Source organism: Camelina sativa, chromosome 2, assembly GCF_000633955.1.
Source record: "Camelina sativa cultivar DH55 chromosome 2, Cs, whole genome shotgun sequence".
Taxonomy (NCBI): domain Eukaryota; kingdom Viridiplantae; phylum Streptophyta; class Magnoliopsida; order Brassicales; family Brassicaceae; genus Camelina; species Camelina sativa.
In genome coordinates this window covers 15,893,116-15,910,269 of record NC_025686.1, presented here as the reverse complement: position 1 = coordinate 15,910,269, position 17,154 = coordinate 15,893,116, and the positions used below count along the sequence as shown (strand labels likewise).

General features: G+C 37.4%; 2 protein-coding genes and 1 pseudogene across 14 annotated transcripts; all 3 read left to right on the top strand.

Moving 5' to 3' along the window:
• LOC104726063 (luc7-like protein 3) lies at positions 1,740-4,750 on the top strand. 13 transcript variants are annotated; one of them, XM_010444916.2, is made up of 11 exons: positions 1,740-1,932; positions 2,085-2,213; positions 2,300-2,339; positions 2,603-2,678; positions 2,762-2,962; positions 3,134-3,343; positions 3,419-3,847; positions 3,954-4,018; positions 4,142-4,190; positions 4,356-4,405; positions 4,484-4,750. In XM_010444916.2, the coding sequence occupies exons 1-7, from the start codon at positions 1,890-1,892 to the stop codon at positions 3,722-3,724; spliced, it is 1,005 nt and encodes a 334-aa protein (XP_010443218.1). In that variant the 5' UTR covers positions 1,740-1,889; the 3' UTR covers positions 3,725-3,847; positions 3,954-4,018; positions 4,142-4,190; positions 4,356-4,405; positions 4,484-4,750. The 13 variants fall into 13 exon arrangements, with proteins under 13 accessions (XP_010443218.1, XP_010443210.1, XP_010443196.1 ...); XM_010444908.2 differs by having other exon boundaries at positions 4,326-4,405; XM_010444894.2 differs by having other exon boundaries at positions 4,285-4,405.
• Positions 5,263-6,386, top strand: LOC104752775 (annotated as a pseudogene).
• On the top strand, positions 14,304-16,084 carry LOC104752759 (F-box/FBD/LRR-repeat protein At1g51370-like). The gene is made up of 4 exons (XM_010474987.2): positions 14,304-14,426; positions 14,608-15,431; positions 15,515-15,655; positions 15,736-16,084. Exons 2-4 carry the CDS (start codon positions 14,637-14,639, stop codon positions 16,051-16,053), a joined length of 1,254 nt encoding a protein of 417 aa, XP_010473289.1. The 5' UTR covers positions 14,304-14,426; positions 14,608-14,636; the 3' UTR covers positions 16,054-16,084.

The window sequence follows — 17,154 nt, the reverse complement described above, 5'->3', positions numbered from 1 at the left end:
TTAAGTTTATATTTTATTGGAAGCAACAAAATTTAAAAACAATAATATAAATTCATACAACTAATACTACTTTTTGGTGCATATTGATTGAAATGGTAGACCAAGTAACAATTTAGCAACAATGGTCACTATTTACGGTGATTTTAGCAAATATAGACGGAATACAAATATTTTTCAGTGAGTTCCACATAAGTTTGATATTGTCGTAAGATATATGCGTTAAAGGTTGTTATGTGCACAAATAACCCCATTGTAGAAAAGTATTTGTTTTCAGTTCTATGCATTTTATAACTAGATTAGACCTGCATAAATTACGCACGTATAAAAAAAAATGTGAAAATCGTATTTAGAGTTCACACACTTCATCTTACAATACATTTTAACTATATATGACAACATTATAAATCAAATTTACTTCTATGCACTAATCCTGATGGATAAGATTCATAATTTTATATCAAATTAATTTGTATTATAATAATATTAACATTAATACAAAATAATTCTCAAGAAAAAATGAAAACTAATATTATCTCATATTTAAAAAACTAACATTGGCTTAAATATAATTGTTTTATATGTTGTAATCTCATACGGAATAATTTTAATTAAGCTTAATTAACTAATTTAAATAAATATAATTAATTAAAAATAAAAAACATTCACAGATCAAATATTAAAAAATCTAAAAAATATTTTCTCTTTCTAATAAATTATGGATGAAATTACTAATTTTTTTTTTTTAAATATATAAACCAATCAGAATTTTAAAAACTAAGATTTTCTATCCAAGTATACAATACAATTATTTTTAATAACTAAATTCGAAGATTTTGTTAAGATTTCAAATTATGATTCTCCTATCATCTTTATTTTATGTTATTTACAAATTGTTTGGAATTTTCATTTAATACTTATAATTAATAAAATACATATTTGTTCTGCATGTTGTGATTTGAATTTTTTAAAACGAATATATATTACTCAATGTATGAAAATTTGTGTTTTAATTTCCACATTGGCGGGTTGGTAAAACTAAATTTATATATAAAATTTTTTCTTTGCTCACAATTATAATATTAAAATTACTATTTTATATTTCACAAAATAATGATGCAAATATAATAAATAAACAATATAAAATTGTATTAATACGTCAAAAATAAAATACTATAATATTCTAAAATAATTAGTATTCAAATAGACTAACAGATTTACATAACAATTAAAAATAAATATTATCTCAAATAAAATATTTTTTTTTAAATAAATAATAATTTTTATTGTTATAATTTTTTTTTTAAATGTTGATTCGTGCTTTAAGCACGAGATATATCCTAGTAATGATATATTTTAAGAAACTATTATGTTATGACATGATTTAGTTGTTTATATAAAGATGAGTGTTTACCATCTTTTTTTTTTAGAATTAATAATTGATTCTATAATTTATTTAATTATGGTATTAGATTAATTAATTTTATAATTTGTTTAATCATTTTTCTTATAGAAGCAGTAACTTTATATACATAGTAGTAGAATTTTTTTTATATATATTTTTAAAATTGTATATTTTTTTAATTTTCTAATAATTATCTTTTAATTTTTTTAATTTATTAAAATAAAAAATTTATATTACGCATGTCAAAATTTCAAATTAATAAAATTGACACACTTAACCAAGCTTTATAGAATAAGATTGATGCAAAAATATATATGAACTAATTATTATATAATAATACAGTATACGATAGACGCCCTTTTCTTCGTGGCGAACGAAACCCTAATCATCACTCCTCCTCCTCCAATCCATCATCCTCCAAATTTGATTCTGCAATTGTCTGTTCTTTCTTCAAATTTGATTCAGTTCGATTTCTTCGTAGCCCACCATGGATGCTCAGCGAGCTCTGTTAGACGAACTTATGGGAGCAGGTGAATGAATAATCCAAGAGCAAAAAATCTAGTTTCAGATTTTATCCCCGAAATTGAGCTCTCCAAAGCTTTTAATTTATGGTTTCCATGTGAAGAATTTGGTGAATTTTGTGTTTAATTTTAGCTAACAGAGGAAACGATTTTGCTTGCAGCTCGTAATCTGACAGACGAAGAGAGAAGAGGGTTCAAGGAGGTTAAGTGGGATGATAGAGAGGTCTGTGCATTCTATATGGTTCGATTTTGTCCTCATGACCTCTTCGTTAACACTCGAAGCGATCTTGGTTAGTCACACTATTTGTAAATTTGTATGATATGCTTTTTCTTCATGTTAGATTCTTAGCTTCGTTGTTGTCTCTGGTTCTTTCAGGAGCGTGCTCGAGAATTCATGATCCAAAGTTGAAAGAGAGGTGAGGCTCCATTGAGATCTTCATTATGTTTGATTCTGTTAACTTACAAATCTGTATTGATTCGTGTGAGATTAATATGCCTACATTTGAATAAGAAATTGCTCAAATAGAACATTTACTGTAGTGCTCTACTCCTAAAAGGATTTTGTGGCTATCTTGCATGTTTATGTCCATCAATGTTATACGTAGAGGTTACAATTAGGCCTACCTGAGAGCGTATTTATATAAAGGAGTTTTGAGTTTTTTTCGTTTGTTTGTTTCAGTTTCGAAAACTCTCCGAGGCATGATTCCTATGTGCCTAAATTCGAGGCTGAGCTTGCACAGTTTTGTGTGAAGTTGGTATGTAATGCTTGTCACTCCTATTAGATTTTTTTTCCGTAAGAATCGAGTCTTCTGTACACTAAGATTGGAACTGGTTACAGGTGAATGATCTTGATAGGAAGGTCAGGCGTGGACGTGAACGCCTTGCACAAGAGGTTGAGCCGCCTCCACCACCTTCTCTATCTGCAGAAAAAGCTGAACAATTGTCTGTTTTGGAGGAAAAAGTTAAGAACCTTTTGGAACAAGTGGAAGCACTTGGTGAAGAGGGCAAAGTGGATGAAGCTGAAGCGCTAATGAGGAAGGTACTATGCTGTTGAGTTCTAAAGAAGCTCTAAAAAATGAGTTTCCAAGTTTTGACAAGTCATACTAGATCTTGGAATATGACTTGATTCCTCCCTGTTTCAGTTACACCCTTAGTGACACCTAAATATGATTTAGTGTACTGAGTGCTTAACTTTCAATAACTTTTGTAGGTGGAAGCGCTTAATGCTGAGAAGACAGTCTTGTTACAGCGACCAACTGATAAGGTACTTGCTATGGCACAAGAGAAGAAAATGGCACTGTGTGAGGTTTGTGGATCATTCCTTGTGGCTAATGATGCTGTAGAAAGGACGCAGTCTCATGTCACTGGAAAACAACATGTTGGCTATGGCTTGGTTCGGGAGTTTCTTGCTGAACAAAAAGTAAGTCTCTAAATTAATACTGTCTTTTTGGAAGATGGGGATAGTGATACTTTTTTACTTTCTTTTCTTTTCCAGGCTGCTAAAGATAAAGGAAAGGAAGAAGAAAAGCTAGTCAGAGGAAAAGAAGCAGATGATAAGCGGAAACCAAGGGAAAAGGAAAGCGAGAGTAAGAGGAGTGGGTCTAGTGATAGAGATAGACACCGTGATCGGGATCGGGACAGAGATGGTGATAGACACAGGGACCGTGGTAGGGATCATAGAAAGCCTTATGACAGGAGATCGAGGAGTGGGAGAGAGGGTCGTGATCGAAGCAGGTCACGATCTCCTCATGGAAGGTCTGGTCACAGAAGAGTGTCAAGAAGCCCCATTCGCCAGTACTAGTTGGAGACCCTCATGGAAGGTCTAGCCACAGAAGGGTGTAGAAAATCCCATTTGCCACCACTAGTTTGAGATAAATGTGTTGTCGCTCTGTCTTGGGACCAAGGAACTTTGCACATTAATGAGGTAGACATTGTGACATTCCCCTTAGTTTCATGAGCATGTTTTTTGTTTTGGAACTTCCTTGTTTAAAAATTTATGGATAAGATTTGTCTTTGTACCCGGTTCACAGCTATTCTAAGAGTTTGAGACCTTACCCCTTCATCGGTTATTTGTTAAGAGGTCAAAAGCGTTGAGGTAGGTATAACCATATAACCTTTACATTTTCATTGTATTTCACAACGTTTGGGATGCTATAGCCTCTTTGATTTCGTCGGTTGGTACCCATTTCTAGTTTGATATACTTTTCTGATTGAAAAGACTACAGAATCGGGAATATTTGGCTTGAATGACACAGATACTATTTGAGGTACCAAATATATGACTAGAAGTCATCCTTTTACTAGAAGTTGGTTTCAGTTTTGAGTTTGAATAATAATCTTTGGCTTTGGGGTTAAATTCAGTTTTGTTACATTTCTTTGGAACATTTGGTTGCAAAATAAAGCCTTCAATAAAGGAATCTCTGCGAACCCAGGAAACACATTGGATGGGTCGGCTTGGTATTTGATTTGTATCGGCTATCGGGTAAACTCCCACAGCTGTTTATGAACTTTCGATAAATCTTTTCCAAATTCAAGTGGTGGATGATTATAATAAAAACAGTAGGTAAGGAATTCTCTGGTGGGAGCAAGAACAGTTTTGATGGTTTCTGTTGAGGTCCCAAGAACAGTTTTGGGTGTTTGTGTTGAGGTCCCAAGAACAAGGTCTGTGTTGATGTTTTGGCCTATCTCAAAGTTGGTTGGCCTTTGTGTAAAACCTGGATAAACCTGTCATATAAACATTACAAATGTCTTTTCTTTTCTGATTTCTGTCTTTGATTCAAATAAAAACCTCAGCTTGTTTGTGAATGAATACCTTGTTTTGGGGCTTCTTGGTTTTGCAGCTACACAAAGCTTTCTCATATTTGGTAAGCAAACTCGTAAGACTGTAAATGGAAGTGTGTGACGAACGACTTTTGTCTACTACTACCAATCTCAGATTAAATCGAACAGTGAAAGAAAAATAACAGAACGTGATAATATATTGTTGGTAAAGTTGAAGAGCATCAAAAACTATGTAATATTAGACGACGATTCAGTTGGGATCAGATTTTTTTTAAATCACGTTTTTATAGCCCAAGTTTTCTTATAGCTATCGTCATATAACTTTTATATGGTCATTCATATGGTCTCACTTTAATAACTTTTAGGTCGGCAACCTGAAATCAAATAAAATTTTAGACTTAACCGTAACCAAACCAAATCATTTGTTTCGGTTTTTCAAGTTATGGTTTTTGCCCACCCCTTTTGAACTCTACCCTAGAGAGATTGCTCTTAAAATCCTAAACTGGATCCTACGGTAGGTCAATCAACAATACACGATATTTGAAACTCAATGGGGATATGGAAGACAACTCCGATCCGATCCCAATTGACATCATTATCGAGATACTCTCGAAATCATCTGCCAAGTCCATCGCTAGGTTTGGTCTCGCATCCAAGTTCTGCGCGTCCATACTAAGCCGTCCAGAATTCACCGAGTTGTTCTTGACTAGGTCTTCGAGTCGGCCACGTCGACTCTTATTAGCAGTCCAAGAAGATTCCGGTAACTTGTGGCTGTACTCAACGCCTCAGCCTCAAAATCTAGATAAGAACGATCATTCGCTTATAGTAGCCGCCGATTTTCATATGCAGTTACCAATAAGATACTTGGACGAAAAGGAAGTGTCTGACCCTGTTTCTAGCTTACTATATTTCAGTAGTATGCAAATCTCAGAGGCTGAGAGAGATGATGGTGCCGGTGATATGTAACCCTAGCACAGGACAGTACGCGAGATTACCTCAAATGAAAAGGAAGAACCATTCGAGAAGCCTTTTAGGGTATGATCCGATTAACAAACAGTACAAGGTACTGGCCGTAACCAAAAAACGTCATGGATATATTCTGACATTAGGAACTGGAAAAATGTCATGGAGGAAGGTCCAACTTCGAGTTAAGTAACAAACTCCGATCGGTCCTTCATGGACGTTATCTTCAACCTTCAGAATCAACTCGATCGGTCCTCACTACGCACCAAATGTTAAGTAACAAACTCCGATACCTTTATTCCTTAACCAAGTACTATACACACCATGGATAGAGACTAGCACATCACTAGCTCTTCCATCATCATCTCACATACGAGATCACACAACAGAATACAATCAACATGGCTCCCCAATGAATGCCACAACACCTATTTATACTAAAGGTCCTAAGATAGTTTGTTATGTAAACGTAACTAACTTCTTCTTCACTCCAGCTCCATTCTCACGTGCATTCTCGATTGCACATGTTCTCTTTTACCTTTCATATACTCTTATGAGCTTATCAGAACCATTATCCTAAAAGTGGAGGGATATGCATCAATGGGGTTTTGTATTACCTAGCTGCTGGCTACCAAAACATTGAGAAAATAGCTTGTTTTGATGTTAGGTCTGAGAAGCTTAGGTTTCTTGACAAAGAATCTACTACCAGAACTGATTAATTACAGGGGTAAATTAGGCGTGGTCAGGTTTTCCTGGATCGGGTACGGTCAACAACTTACTAAATTCCGGTTTCGGTTGTGGATTCTTGAGAATGTCCAGAAACAAAAATGGTTGCACCGTGAAAACCATTTGTCAGTGAAGTTTTTCTTTGAAGGCGGTATTTCCGTTGTTGGAGCGACTGCTTATGGTGAAATTATTCTGTCCCCTGATTATCTCTGTAATCCCTTCGTTGTGTTGTACATTAATCCCGAAAGAAACACTCTGGAACACCTTATAATCCAAGGTTTAGAAGCGCTTGAAATTGATAGTAGTGTTTACACCTTTGTGGACTATGCAGAAGGTTACAGGTTTACATAACACAGAGTCTGTAAATGTGACTTTCATCTACAGGTGAGTGAGTCCATCATTTTGTTGGCTTACCAATTTATTTTCTAGGTTTTATTCTCGATCGTTACTTGAAAGCAAAACAATGTTTTCTATATCACACACATCAATTGCATTTTTATTCAACATTCTTAATTCGTATTGATATTCTAGTTTATAACGTTTTTTTATAAGACCTCTATAGCAATATTCTATATTCTTGTTTCTCAGCATTCTTCGTCGTCTACTTAAACAAAATAATTTAACACGCTTTGTTACTCACCAATTCTTGTCTAGACACATGATTAATTGAGATTATCAACACAGTTTAATTAATTCAAATACTAATACGCGTTTAACACCTTACCCCTTGTGCAAATACACAAGAAAGAGTGAGTCGTTAAACAATCCAACATTTATCATCAAAGTTTTATTTGCTTGAGTTGCTGTTTGATACCCCAGAGAAAAAAACTCTTACTAAAACTAGATGTTTGAGTTGCAATTAATCATTCATGAAAGATCCTAGCTATATCTTACTTGAGTTAATGCTGTTTCCGGATTCTATTTTCTTACATGATACTAATAATTAGTGTACCCGATTCTTTATCGTTCTAAGCTATCTCTACAGGTTACGTGGTTGACATACATAAGTATTACATATGACCACCACAATTTAAGCAAAGTTTGTACTCTACTTATTTATATATCCTACTCATAGTTCTCTCTTTGGAGCTTTAGTTCTTACTTCTTAGCTAGTAAGTACAGCAAACTATCACTTTCAAACTAGTTGTCTAAACCGGCTGTTAAGCCATGCTTAAGCATAAAATCCAACTGAGCTCCTTCGCGTATGGGATTAGAGGAAAGCTCTTCGAAGCGTAGACCGAAAATGCAAATACATGCATGTGATCAAGTGACTCTAGAGCTTAATATCTTTTCGAGATTCTTTGCAGTGGTTATGAGTTTAAGTTATATTGTGTCCACAGTCCACTGCGTTATAATTGCAAGTGAATCGATCCGAAGCAAATCAGCAAGTGGGTTCTTGCTCATAAGTGATTAACAAGATAGATTAATCAGATAGAAAATGAGATAGCTCCTTAGAGTAAAGGTTATTGATGCGCCTCGACTGCGCTTTTTGAGCATCACTGATAAATTTTTGTTTTTGGTAGAGACTGTTAAGGTTGCCAATTAAGGTTGTTCATCTGTAGAGACTATTTAAGGTTGCCAAACTGCCCATCTTTTGACTCATCAAAATATCTAAGGAACATTGCTGTTTCTTATTTTGTTTGTTTGTTTGTTTTATTTTTTTTTAAAATTATATTTAAGGAACTGGAATTGAGATATAATCTCTCATCATGTTCAAGTAGGAATATTGATAGGATCGAGTTTACTCTTTTAGTTATCTCCTTAGTAATAGGAGAAGTAGTGTCTCCACTTCCCACTTTCTTATTTCCTTGTTTGTAGGATCGTGAGCGATCAATGCTATTTGTATTTAAAGACATGTACTTCAACAGAGAAGTTATAAAGAGAAAATTGCAGTAACTTGTTCTAAAGTCTTTGAGAACCAAAGTGTTCTTGTCCTTTGTTCTTGATAACATTGATTGTCCTAAATTGGGACCTAACAAATATTCAATCAGGGATCAAACGAAAAAATTCATAAAGAACTAATCCCCAAGGCAGGTTCTCTCTGTTTATCATTCTTCGAGTTTTTTTACTGGTTGTTTCGATGATGCTTTCCTACTACGCTCATATCATGTCTTAATGTGAAGTGTCGATCCAATTCCTTAGTGGACCACAACTGAGGATAATGGGCCGAGCATTAAAGAAGACAGGCCCACGAAGGATTCAAACATTGGCAACGGTAAACTCTGGTCAGCACAAGTCTTTGTCGCGTTCTGCAGTGTACAGTTCTTGTCATTGCTGGCAAAGGGATAAGGTTTTCGATTCACCTAGGTTAAGGTGAGCTGTCAGAGGTGTCTCCATCAAGAGTATAAAAGGGGATAAGCTGCAAGAAGCAGCCAACACAATAAAAAATAGAACGAGAGTGGCAAGCAGGTTAGATCTAGAGAGTGGCTTCAGAGTAAGAGTAGACTTATCTTCTTTCTCGGTTGTATAGCCTCTCTAGGGTGTCAAATCTCTCCTGGTCTCTTGTGCTCAGTTTATAAACGTTCTATGAGACCTTGTGAGCTGGTCAGTTAGCTCACCAAGACGTACCTTAGCCGGTGTTTGGCTTTGGGAACTTGTAATCCGCGTGTCGTCTCTCTCTCTGCTTCTCTTTCTTCTTCAGCAAACAAACAATCACAAAACAGAGCATCGTCAGTAAAGAAGTCAAAACACCTAACAAGTGGTATCAGAGCTTCGGTTGAAGATTATAAAGGTGGTGGTTTTCTCTTCTCAGGCTAAAGTTTTCACAAGGAATCCGGAGATCTAGATTCAGTAGGTAAAAGGTCCTTACTTGGTTTCTGAGTCTAGGTAGCTTGTGCTGTTTCTGAAGGTTTACGGTCGTGGAATCTAGTTGCATATCTGGGTATTGTTTTGGTAGTGTGTGTTGGGGTCCGTTGTCAGAAAAGAAACTCTTCCGGTTGGGTTACCAAGCTAGGTTGTGATCAGATCTAGTAAGGATAGAGTAGATGGAACCCACTCAGGCTAAGTTCGAGGTTGAAAAGTTCGATGGAGAAGGTGATTTCTCAATATGGAAGCATAGGGTGTTGGGTCAGCTTGAACTGCTTGGCCTGTTGTCAGTCTTGAAGATTGATGAGTTAACTCCACCTGAAACTGAGAAAGAAGATGAGTCAGATCCAAAGTGGAAAGCTAAAGATAGAAGAGTCAGAAACTTGATCGGTATGAGTGTGACAGACATGGTCTTGAGAAAGATTATGAAGAACAAAACTGCACTAGAGATGTGGGATACGTTAGAGTCTCAATACCAAGACAAGTCATTACCAAACCGGTTCTATCTCAAGCAACGATTCTACAGTTTCAAGATGGAGGAAGACAAGAATCTGGACAAGAATTTGGACGTTTTCAACAAACTTGTTTCAGATCTAGCTTGTCTTGAGGTGGAGTTGAGTGATGAGGATCAGTCTGTTATTCTCCTGAACAGTCTACCATCACACTTCGCTCAACTAGTTCATACTCTCAAGTACAGAGGAGGAAAAGAAACGATCACTCTGAAGGAGATCGTTCAGTCAGCCTACTCTCTCGAAACGGAGTTGAAGCAAAAGGGCAATTATTTGACAAAGACAGGAGGTGAAGGTCTCTTTTTACAACAACAAAAGCCCAAGTTCGAGAAGAAAGCAAATCCTAAAGCTAAACAGCAAGGTAAAGGCAAGGAAAAGGAGAAACCAAAAGCTAAGAAGACTTGTTGGATTTGCGGAGCTGAAGGACATTTCAAGAAGGATCGTCCAAAGAAGGGCCAGATAGAAGCTGGTGTTGGACAAGCTATTGGTTCTGAACCAATGATGTTGACAGCCTCAGAAACACTAGTACGAAAAGGATGGATACTCTACTCAGGCTGCTCATATCATTTAACCTACAGGAAAGATCTTATGTTTGATCTTGAGGAGATAAACGGAGGAAAGATATTGATGGGAAATGATTCTTACTGCGAGATCACGGCTATAGGGAAAGTAAAGATTGTCAATCATGATAACTCGATTGTCATATTAACAAAGGTCAGAGATTCACCTACTGCGAAAAGAAATCTGATATCTCTCGGTCAATTGGAAGCACAAGGCTGTTGGTTTCAGTCAAGGAACTTCAGACTAAAGGTTTTCAGTGAAGATACAGAAGCTTTGGCAGGTGACTATAAGGATACACTCTATATCCTCGATGGTGAAGCAGTAATTGAGCAAGCAAACTCAGGAGTCGAAGTTGGAGATCAAGCCATGCTTTGGCATAGCAGGTTGGGACACGTGAGCACAAAAGGTCTACAACAGTTAGCTAAGAAGGAGTTGATCAGTCTGGATAACAATACAGAGCTAAAGGAATGTGAACACTGTGTTCTTGGGAAGTTCCACAAGCAGTCGTACAAAACTGGGAAACATACATCGAAGGAGAAGCTCGAGTATGTTCACTCAGACCTGTGGGGATCTCCAAATGTGACTCCAAGCCTATCGAAGTGTCATTACTATATTTCATTCGTAGATGACTTCTCAAGAAAGGTTTGGGTGTATTTCCTTAAGACAAAGGATGAAGCTTTTAGCAAGTTCGTTGAGTGGAAGGCGTAGGTTGAAAACCAGAGTGGGAAGAAACTTAAGACGCTAAGAACAGACAATGGTCTAGAATATTGTAACAAGGTATTCGATGATCACTGCAAGACTCATGGAATCATGCGACACAAGACGTGTCCATACACCCCTCAGCAGAACGGAGTAGCTGAGAGATTAAACCGAACAGTACTAGAGAAAGTCAGAAGCTTACTAAGTGAAACAGGGCTGAGTGAAACGTTTTGGGCAAAGGCAACGTCAACTGTGGTGTATATGATAAATAGAACACCATCCACTCCTCTAAACTTTGAAGTGCCGGAGCAAATCTGGTCAGGATCGAAACCATACTATGAACACATGAAGAGGTTTAGATGTTTGGTGTTCTACCATGTTGATCAAGGAAAACTTAAGCCTAGAGCTAAGAAAGGAATCTTCATGGGATACCCACAAGGAGTCAAAGGTTACAGAATCTGGAGTCAAGAAGAGAGAAAGTGTGTCATAAGTCGAGATGTCACATTTTGGGAAGACACTCTCTACAAAGACTTGGTAAAGTCAACTGCTAGCGGATCGGAGAGGGTTAGAGTTGATTTACAAGAAGAAACTCAAGGAAACGAGTTGTCGAAAGATCAGGGTGAATCCTCAGCTGGAGGTGGAGCTCATCAAGAACAAGAAACTGGAAATGAACCAGGTCAAGAAACTGAAATGGGAGGACTAGCATCTGATCTTGAGAACTATCTCTTAACAAGGGATAGAGTGAGGAGAACCATCAAGCCACCAAGCAGATTTGATGACTGTGATGTCGCAGCTTATGCACTAACTATGGCTGAAATGATAGAGATTGAAGAACCAAAGACTTATCAAGAGGCTATGAGCAGTAAACACGCTGAAGAGTGGAATGGTGCATCAGATGAGGAAATGGCATCACAAGATAAGAATCAGACTTGGAAACTGATTGAGAGACCAGAAGGACAGAAGGTAATTGGGTGTAAGTGGGTGTTCAAGCTTAAACCTGGAATAGAGGGTGTTGAGGAACCAAGATTTAAGGCAAGGTTGGTAGCAAAGGGGTATGCACAAATTGAAGGAATTGACTACAATGAGGTCTTCTCACCAGTAGTGAAGCATACCACCATCAGGCTAATGCTGTCTATCGTTGTCAAAAACGACCTGGAGCTCGAACAACTAGATGTAAAGACAGCATTCTTGAATGGACATCTTGAGGAACGAATACTCATGGAACAACCCGAAGGTTATCAACGGGGAAACAAGGTATGTTTGCTCCTAAAGTCCCTATACGGTCTCAAGCAATCCCCAAGGCAGTGGAATAAGAGGTTTGATACGTTCATGAAAGAAAAGAAGTTTACAAGAAGCGAATATGATTCGTGTGTTTATTTCAAGTGTTATGGAGAGGGAAAGTATGTCTATCTACTTCTTTATGTGGATGACATGCTAGTGGCGGCTAAGGACCTAACAGAGGTTGAAAAGGTGAAGTTAATGTTGAGTAAAGAGTTCGAAATGAAGGATTTGGGGCCAGCTCGAAGGATTCTTGGGATGGATATTATCAGAGATAGAAACAAGGGTACACTGATACTGTCTCAAGAAAACTACATAGAGAAGATCCTAAGAAGCTTAGGTTGGGAGATCAGATTCAGTGCAAACACCAATCGGGTGTCATTTCAAACTATGTAGTACTCCTGAAGACAACAGAGCTGAAATAGAGCTACAGATTAGGAACAAACCTTACTCCAGTGTGGTCGGAAGCGTCATGTACGCAATGGTAGGAACCAGACCAGACATTGCTCACGCCGTGGGTCTTGTAAGCCGGTTCATGAGCTCTCCTAACATGAAACATTGGGAAGCAGTTATCTGGATATTAAGGTATTTAAGCAGAAGCTCAAAGTGTTGTTTAACATTCAGAAGATCCAACACATTTGAGGTTGTAGGGTTCTGTGACAGTGATTATGCAACTGACCTGGATTGGAGAAGGTCTATTACCGGCTATGCTTTCCAAGTCGGAGGAAATACAGTCAGTTGGCGTTCAGGCCTGCAAAAGATAGTCGCCATGTCATCAACAGAGGCGGAATACATGGCTTTAGCAGAGGCTACCAAGGAAGCGTTATGGCTTAAAAGAATTACCAGTGAGTTGGGTTTCCCTCAGGAGACAACCGAGATCTTCTGTGACTCACAGAGCGCCATCTGCTTAGCCAAGAACAACGTTTTCCATGAGAGGACAAAGCACATCCAGACTCGCTATCATTTCATCCGAGACGTGATTGCAGAAGGTGATGTGGTCGTGACCAAGATTGATACGAAGATCAATCCAGCTGACATCCTCACTAAATCCTTGCCGGTGAAGAAGTTTGAGGATGGAAGAAGCGATTTGAAGGTTCTTCGGAACTGAGACTAGCTCGGGGTGAGCTAGGGTTCCGGCGGTTCAGTCGGAACGGGAAAGGGAATCGACAAGGAGAAGTGTCACTCTCTTTCGGGTTGTCGGAAGTGAATCGAGGTGGAGAATGTGAAGTGTCGATCCAATTCCTTAGTGGACCACAACTCAGGATAATGGGCCGAGCACTAAAGAAGACAGGCCCACGAAGGATTCAAACATTAGCAATGGTAAACTCTGGTCAGCACAAGTCTTTGTCGCGTTCTGCAGTGTACGGTTCTTGTCATTGCTGGCAAAGGGATAAGGTTTTCGATTCACCTAGGTTAAGGTGAGCTGTCAGAGGTATCTCCATCAAGAGTATAAAAGGGGATAAGCTGCAAGAAGCAGCCAACACAATAAGAAATAAAACGAGAGTGGCAAGCAGGTTAGATCTAGAGAGTGGCTTGAGAGTAAGAGTAGACTTATCTTCTTTCTCGGTTGTATAGCCTCTCTAGGGTGTCAAATCTCTCCTGGTCTCTTGTACTCAGTTTATAAACGTTCTATGAGACCTTGTGAGCTGGTCAGTTAGCTCACCAAGACGTACCTTAGCCGGTGTTTGGCTTTGGGAACTTGTAATCCGCGTGTCATCTCTCTCTCTGCTTCTCTTTCTTCTTCTGCAAACAAACAATCACAAAACAGAGCATCGTCAGTAAAGAAGTCAAAACACCTAACACTTAATTTTTAAAAAATGATAGTAACAGAGCATGTGTATGCTTTCCTACTCTTTGAACGTGTTAGTCGAATTGACATCAAAATTTAAAACCAGGATTAAACCAGTTTTTAGTATTTCCGGTTTGGTCCAATCAGACATTTGGTGGTTTATTGGTTCAGACGGAGAGATAAAAACGGCAAGGCGTTTGTAGTAAGATATAAAAACGGTAAGACGTTCGCGTCCTTGTTCCAAAGCCTAGCCCTAGCACTAAGAAAGAACCACTGGAAAAGTCATCAATTGACAGTAGCAGTAAGAAAGGCGATAAAAGAAGTCACTTCGACGCGAGGACTGTCGAGAAAGACGAATAGGTTTGATCTGCCGGTGGTAAAAGTCCACTCTGGTGCGTCCTCTTCTTCCTTGATTTCTAGCCATCTTCAGAAACATTGAAAAGCCCTAACCTAATTTGTTCTGTAAACACTTATATAGTAGTTCGATATCTGTTTTAAGAATTTTGATTAGGTATGATGCGGATTAGTTGGTTGTGTTTTTTATTTACCTTTTCTTAAATTTTGATAATGCAGATTAGTTAGTGTTAAAGATAGAGAGAGCAATGGTGGATAGAAAGAAGAAAACCAAAATATGTGACAAACTAAAAGTGTCACATAAGGAAGAAGAAGATAGGATTAGCCAGTTACCGGAACATTTGATATCTGAAATACTTTATCATCTCTCTACAAAGGATGCTGTCAGAACAAGCGTTTTGTCTACCAGATGGAGATATCTTTGGCAATCTGTTCCTGGATTGGACTTAAGCTCCTACGAATTCTCAAAGTTTGATGCCTTTGCGAGTTTTGTTGAAAGGTTTTTTATTTCCCATAGGGAGTCATGGATTCGGAAACTCAGCTTAAGTTATTATAATAGAGATAAGATACCCCTGAGTTTATATACCTGTGAGACACTGGTACACTTACAACTCTGTAATGTAACCATGTGTAATGCTGAGTTTGTTTCCTTACCTTGTCTGAAGTTCATGTATTTAGGGAATAATAAGTATCGCAACGAGACCACCTTGCAGAAACTTATCTCAGGCTCCCCAGTTCTGGAACATTTAACCATCACCAGAGCTCCAACTTATGATGATGCAAATGTTGTACAAGTGCGCTCTCACACCCTAAAGACAGCCTATATATGCGAGTTTGCTGAAGTTTTGATTGATGCACCTCTACTGCAGTCTTTGAAGGCTACGGTCTCCTCAACAATGAACTTTCAGATCGTCAATTTGGGTTCCTCTGCCAAACTAGATTTTGATTTAAGCCATATGAGATGCAGTAGTAGCATGATTCATGACATCCTCACCTGCGTACCATTGGTGAGGGAGCTAGTTATTAGTAATGGTATTAGGAAGGTATACATCTCTTCTCTTTAAAGCATATATATGAAGTTTCTTACCATATCATTCCTCCTTTACTTGTTAACTTGTGTTACCAGGAAATCTTTCAATACTCGAAACCGGGACCACTGTTTCAGTTTCGTGACCTATCCCGCTTGAATGTTGAATTTTCTAAATTTGATCTTGCAACGTTGCCAACCCTTCTTCAGAGCTGCCCAAAACTAGAATCTTTAGTTATGGTAGTGAATAACTATAACCCTCTGATTTATCTTTTGTGTATATTATTCTCTACTCAATATGTTTTCTTCTGTTTTTGCAGAAATTGGTTAAGGACCGATCCATGTGTGGTAAGAAGAATACAGAACTAAAGGTGATGTTTTCAACAACAGTGCCTCATTGTTTGGTATCATCGCTCAAGGTAGTGGAATGGAGACGTTCAATCGCAGTGTACGAAGGAGAATTGGAGCTAGTAAGATATTTCTTGAAGAATTCGAAAATCCTGGAGAAACTAAAGCTCGATGTTTACTATGCCGGAAAGTCTAAGTGTGCCTTCCTTCAAGAACTCCTTACGATGCCAAGATGCTCTAGCGTCTGTGAACTCCATTGTTCTGTGATTCCTAAGAATATCTATTGTTGAACATTTCATTTATCTTTTTTTTTTTTTTTTTTTTTTTANTAATGTTACTTGGTGGTTGCTACTCATGTAATGTAACAACAATCATTACCAGCTTTATCTCATATTTGATGGATATCTCCACAAATTGATCAAGCACTAGTGTGTATTTGTGTTTTTTGCTAGCTGCTGGCTTGTTAAAGAATTTGATTAGGTTGATGCAAGCTATGTGTGCCTTTTATTACCGTTGCATTTGCATCTAAATCGTCTCTTTTGAAACTTTCGTTTTCAATTTTGAAGTTTTCTACATAAGAAAAGACAAATATTGTTGCTAGAGGGAAATCAAAACAGGCTTGTTGCCTCCAGGGAGTGCTTGAATCAGAGATTGAAAGAAGATAGGATAAGCCTGATCCCTTTGATTTGTCTGAATCAGGAATTCTGATTGATGCTCCTGAACTACGCTATTTAGCAGATTATAAAATAAATCCGCTATTTAGCAGATTGTAAAGTCCTTTTTCTCTAGGTACTCAAAAAGATTGTCGAACACTTCGTTTCGGCTATGAGCCAACACACACATAAATATTGCAGTTTTAAGTCTTGCACAAGTAAACAATCACCAATTACCAACTCTATTTTGAAGTTGATGGATACTTGCACAATTTACTCAAGCACTAATTTAACATTCAAGTGCAGGAAGCTGTTGGAAGTAGAGAAAAGCAAATTCAGAAGATTTGGGTTCCAATGCAAATACATCAAGTCGCTTTCAAAGTTTCTTTATGTGAATGCAGTTTTCTATAATGAGAGTTATATCGCAAAAATGAAGCTAGAGTGAGGTAAAATTGGGAAACTCACTCTAGGTTTGTGAATTTGTAACTGCATCATCTTCTTCCTTTTCTTTGTCAAATGTAACAAACATCATTTTTATTTTTTTTAAAAAATATCTGTCCCCAAATCATCAAAGACATGTATATGTTTTTGAACTGTTATTATTGTAAACAAATTATGGTCTTATTTTGCTGTTTCGACGAACAAATTATGGTCTTATGGTATCATGGTTTTTTTTTTTTTTTTTTTTTTTTTTTTTTTTTTTTTTTTTTTTTTTTTTTTTTTTTTTTTTTTTTTTTT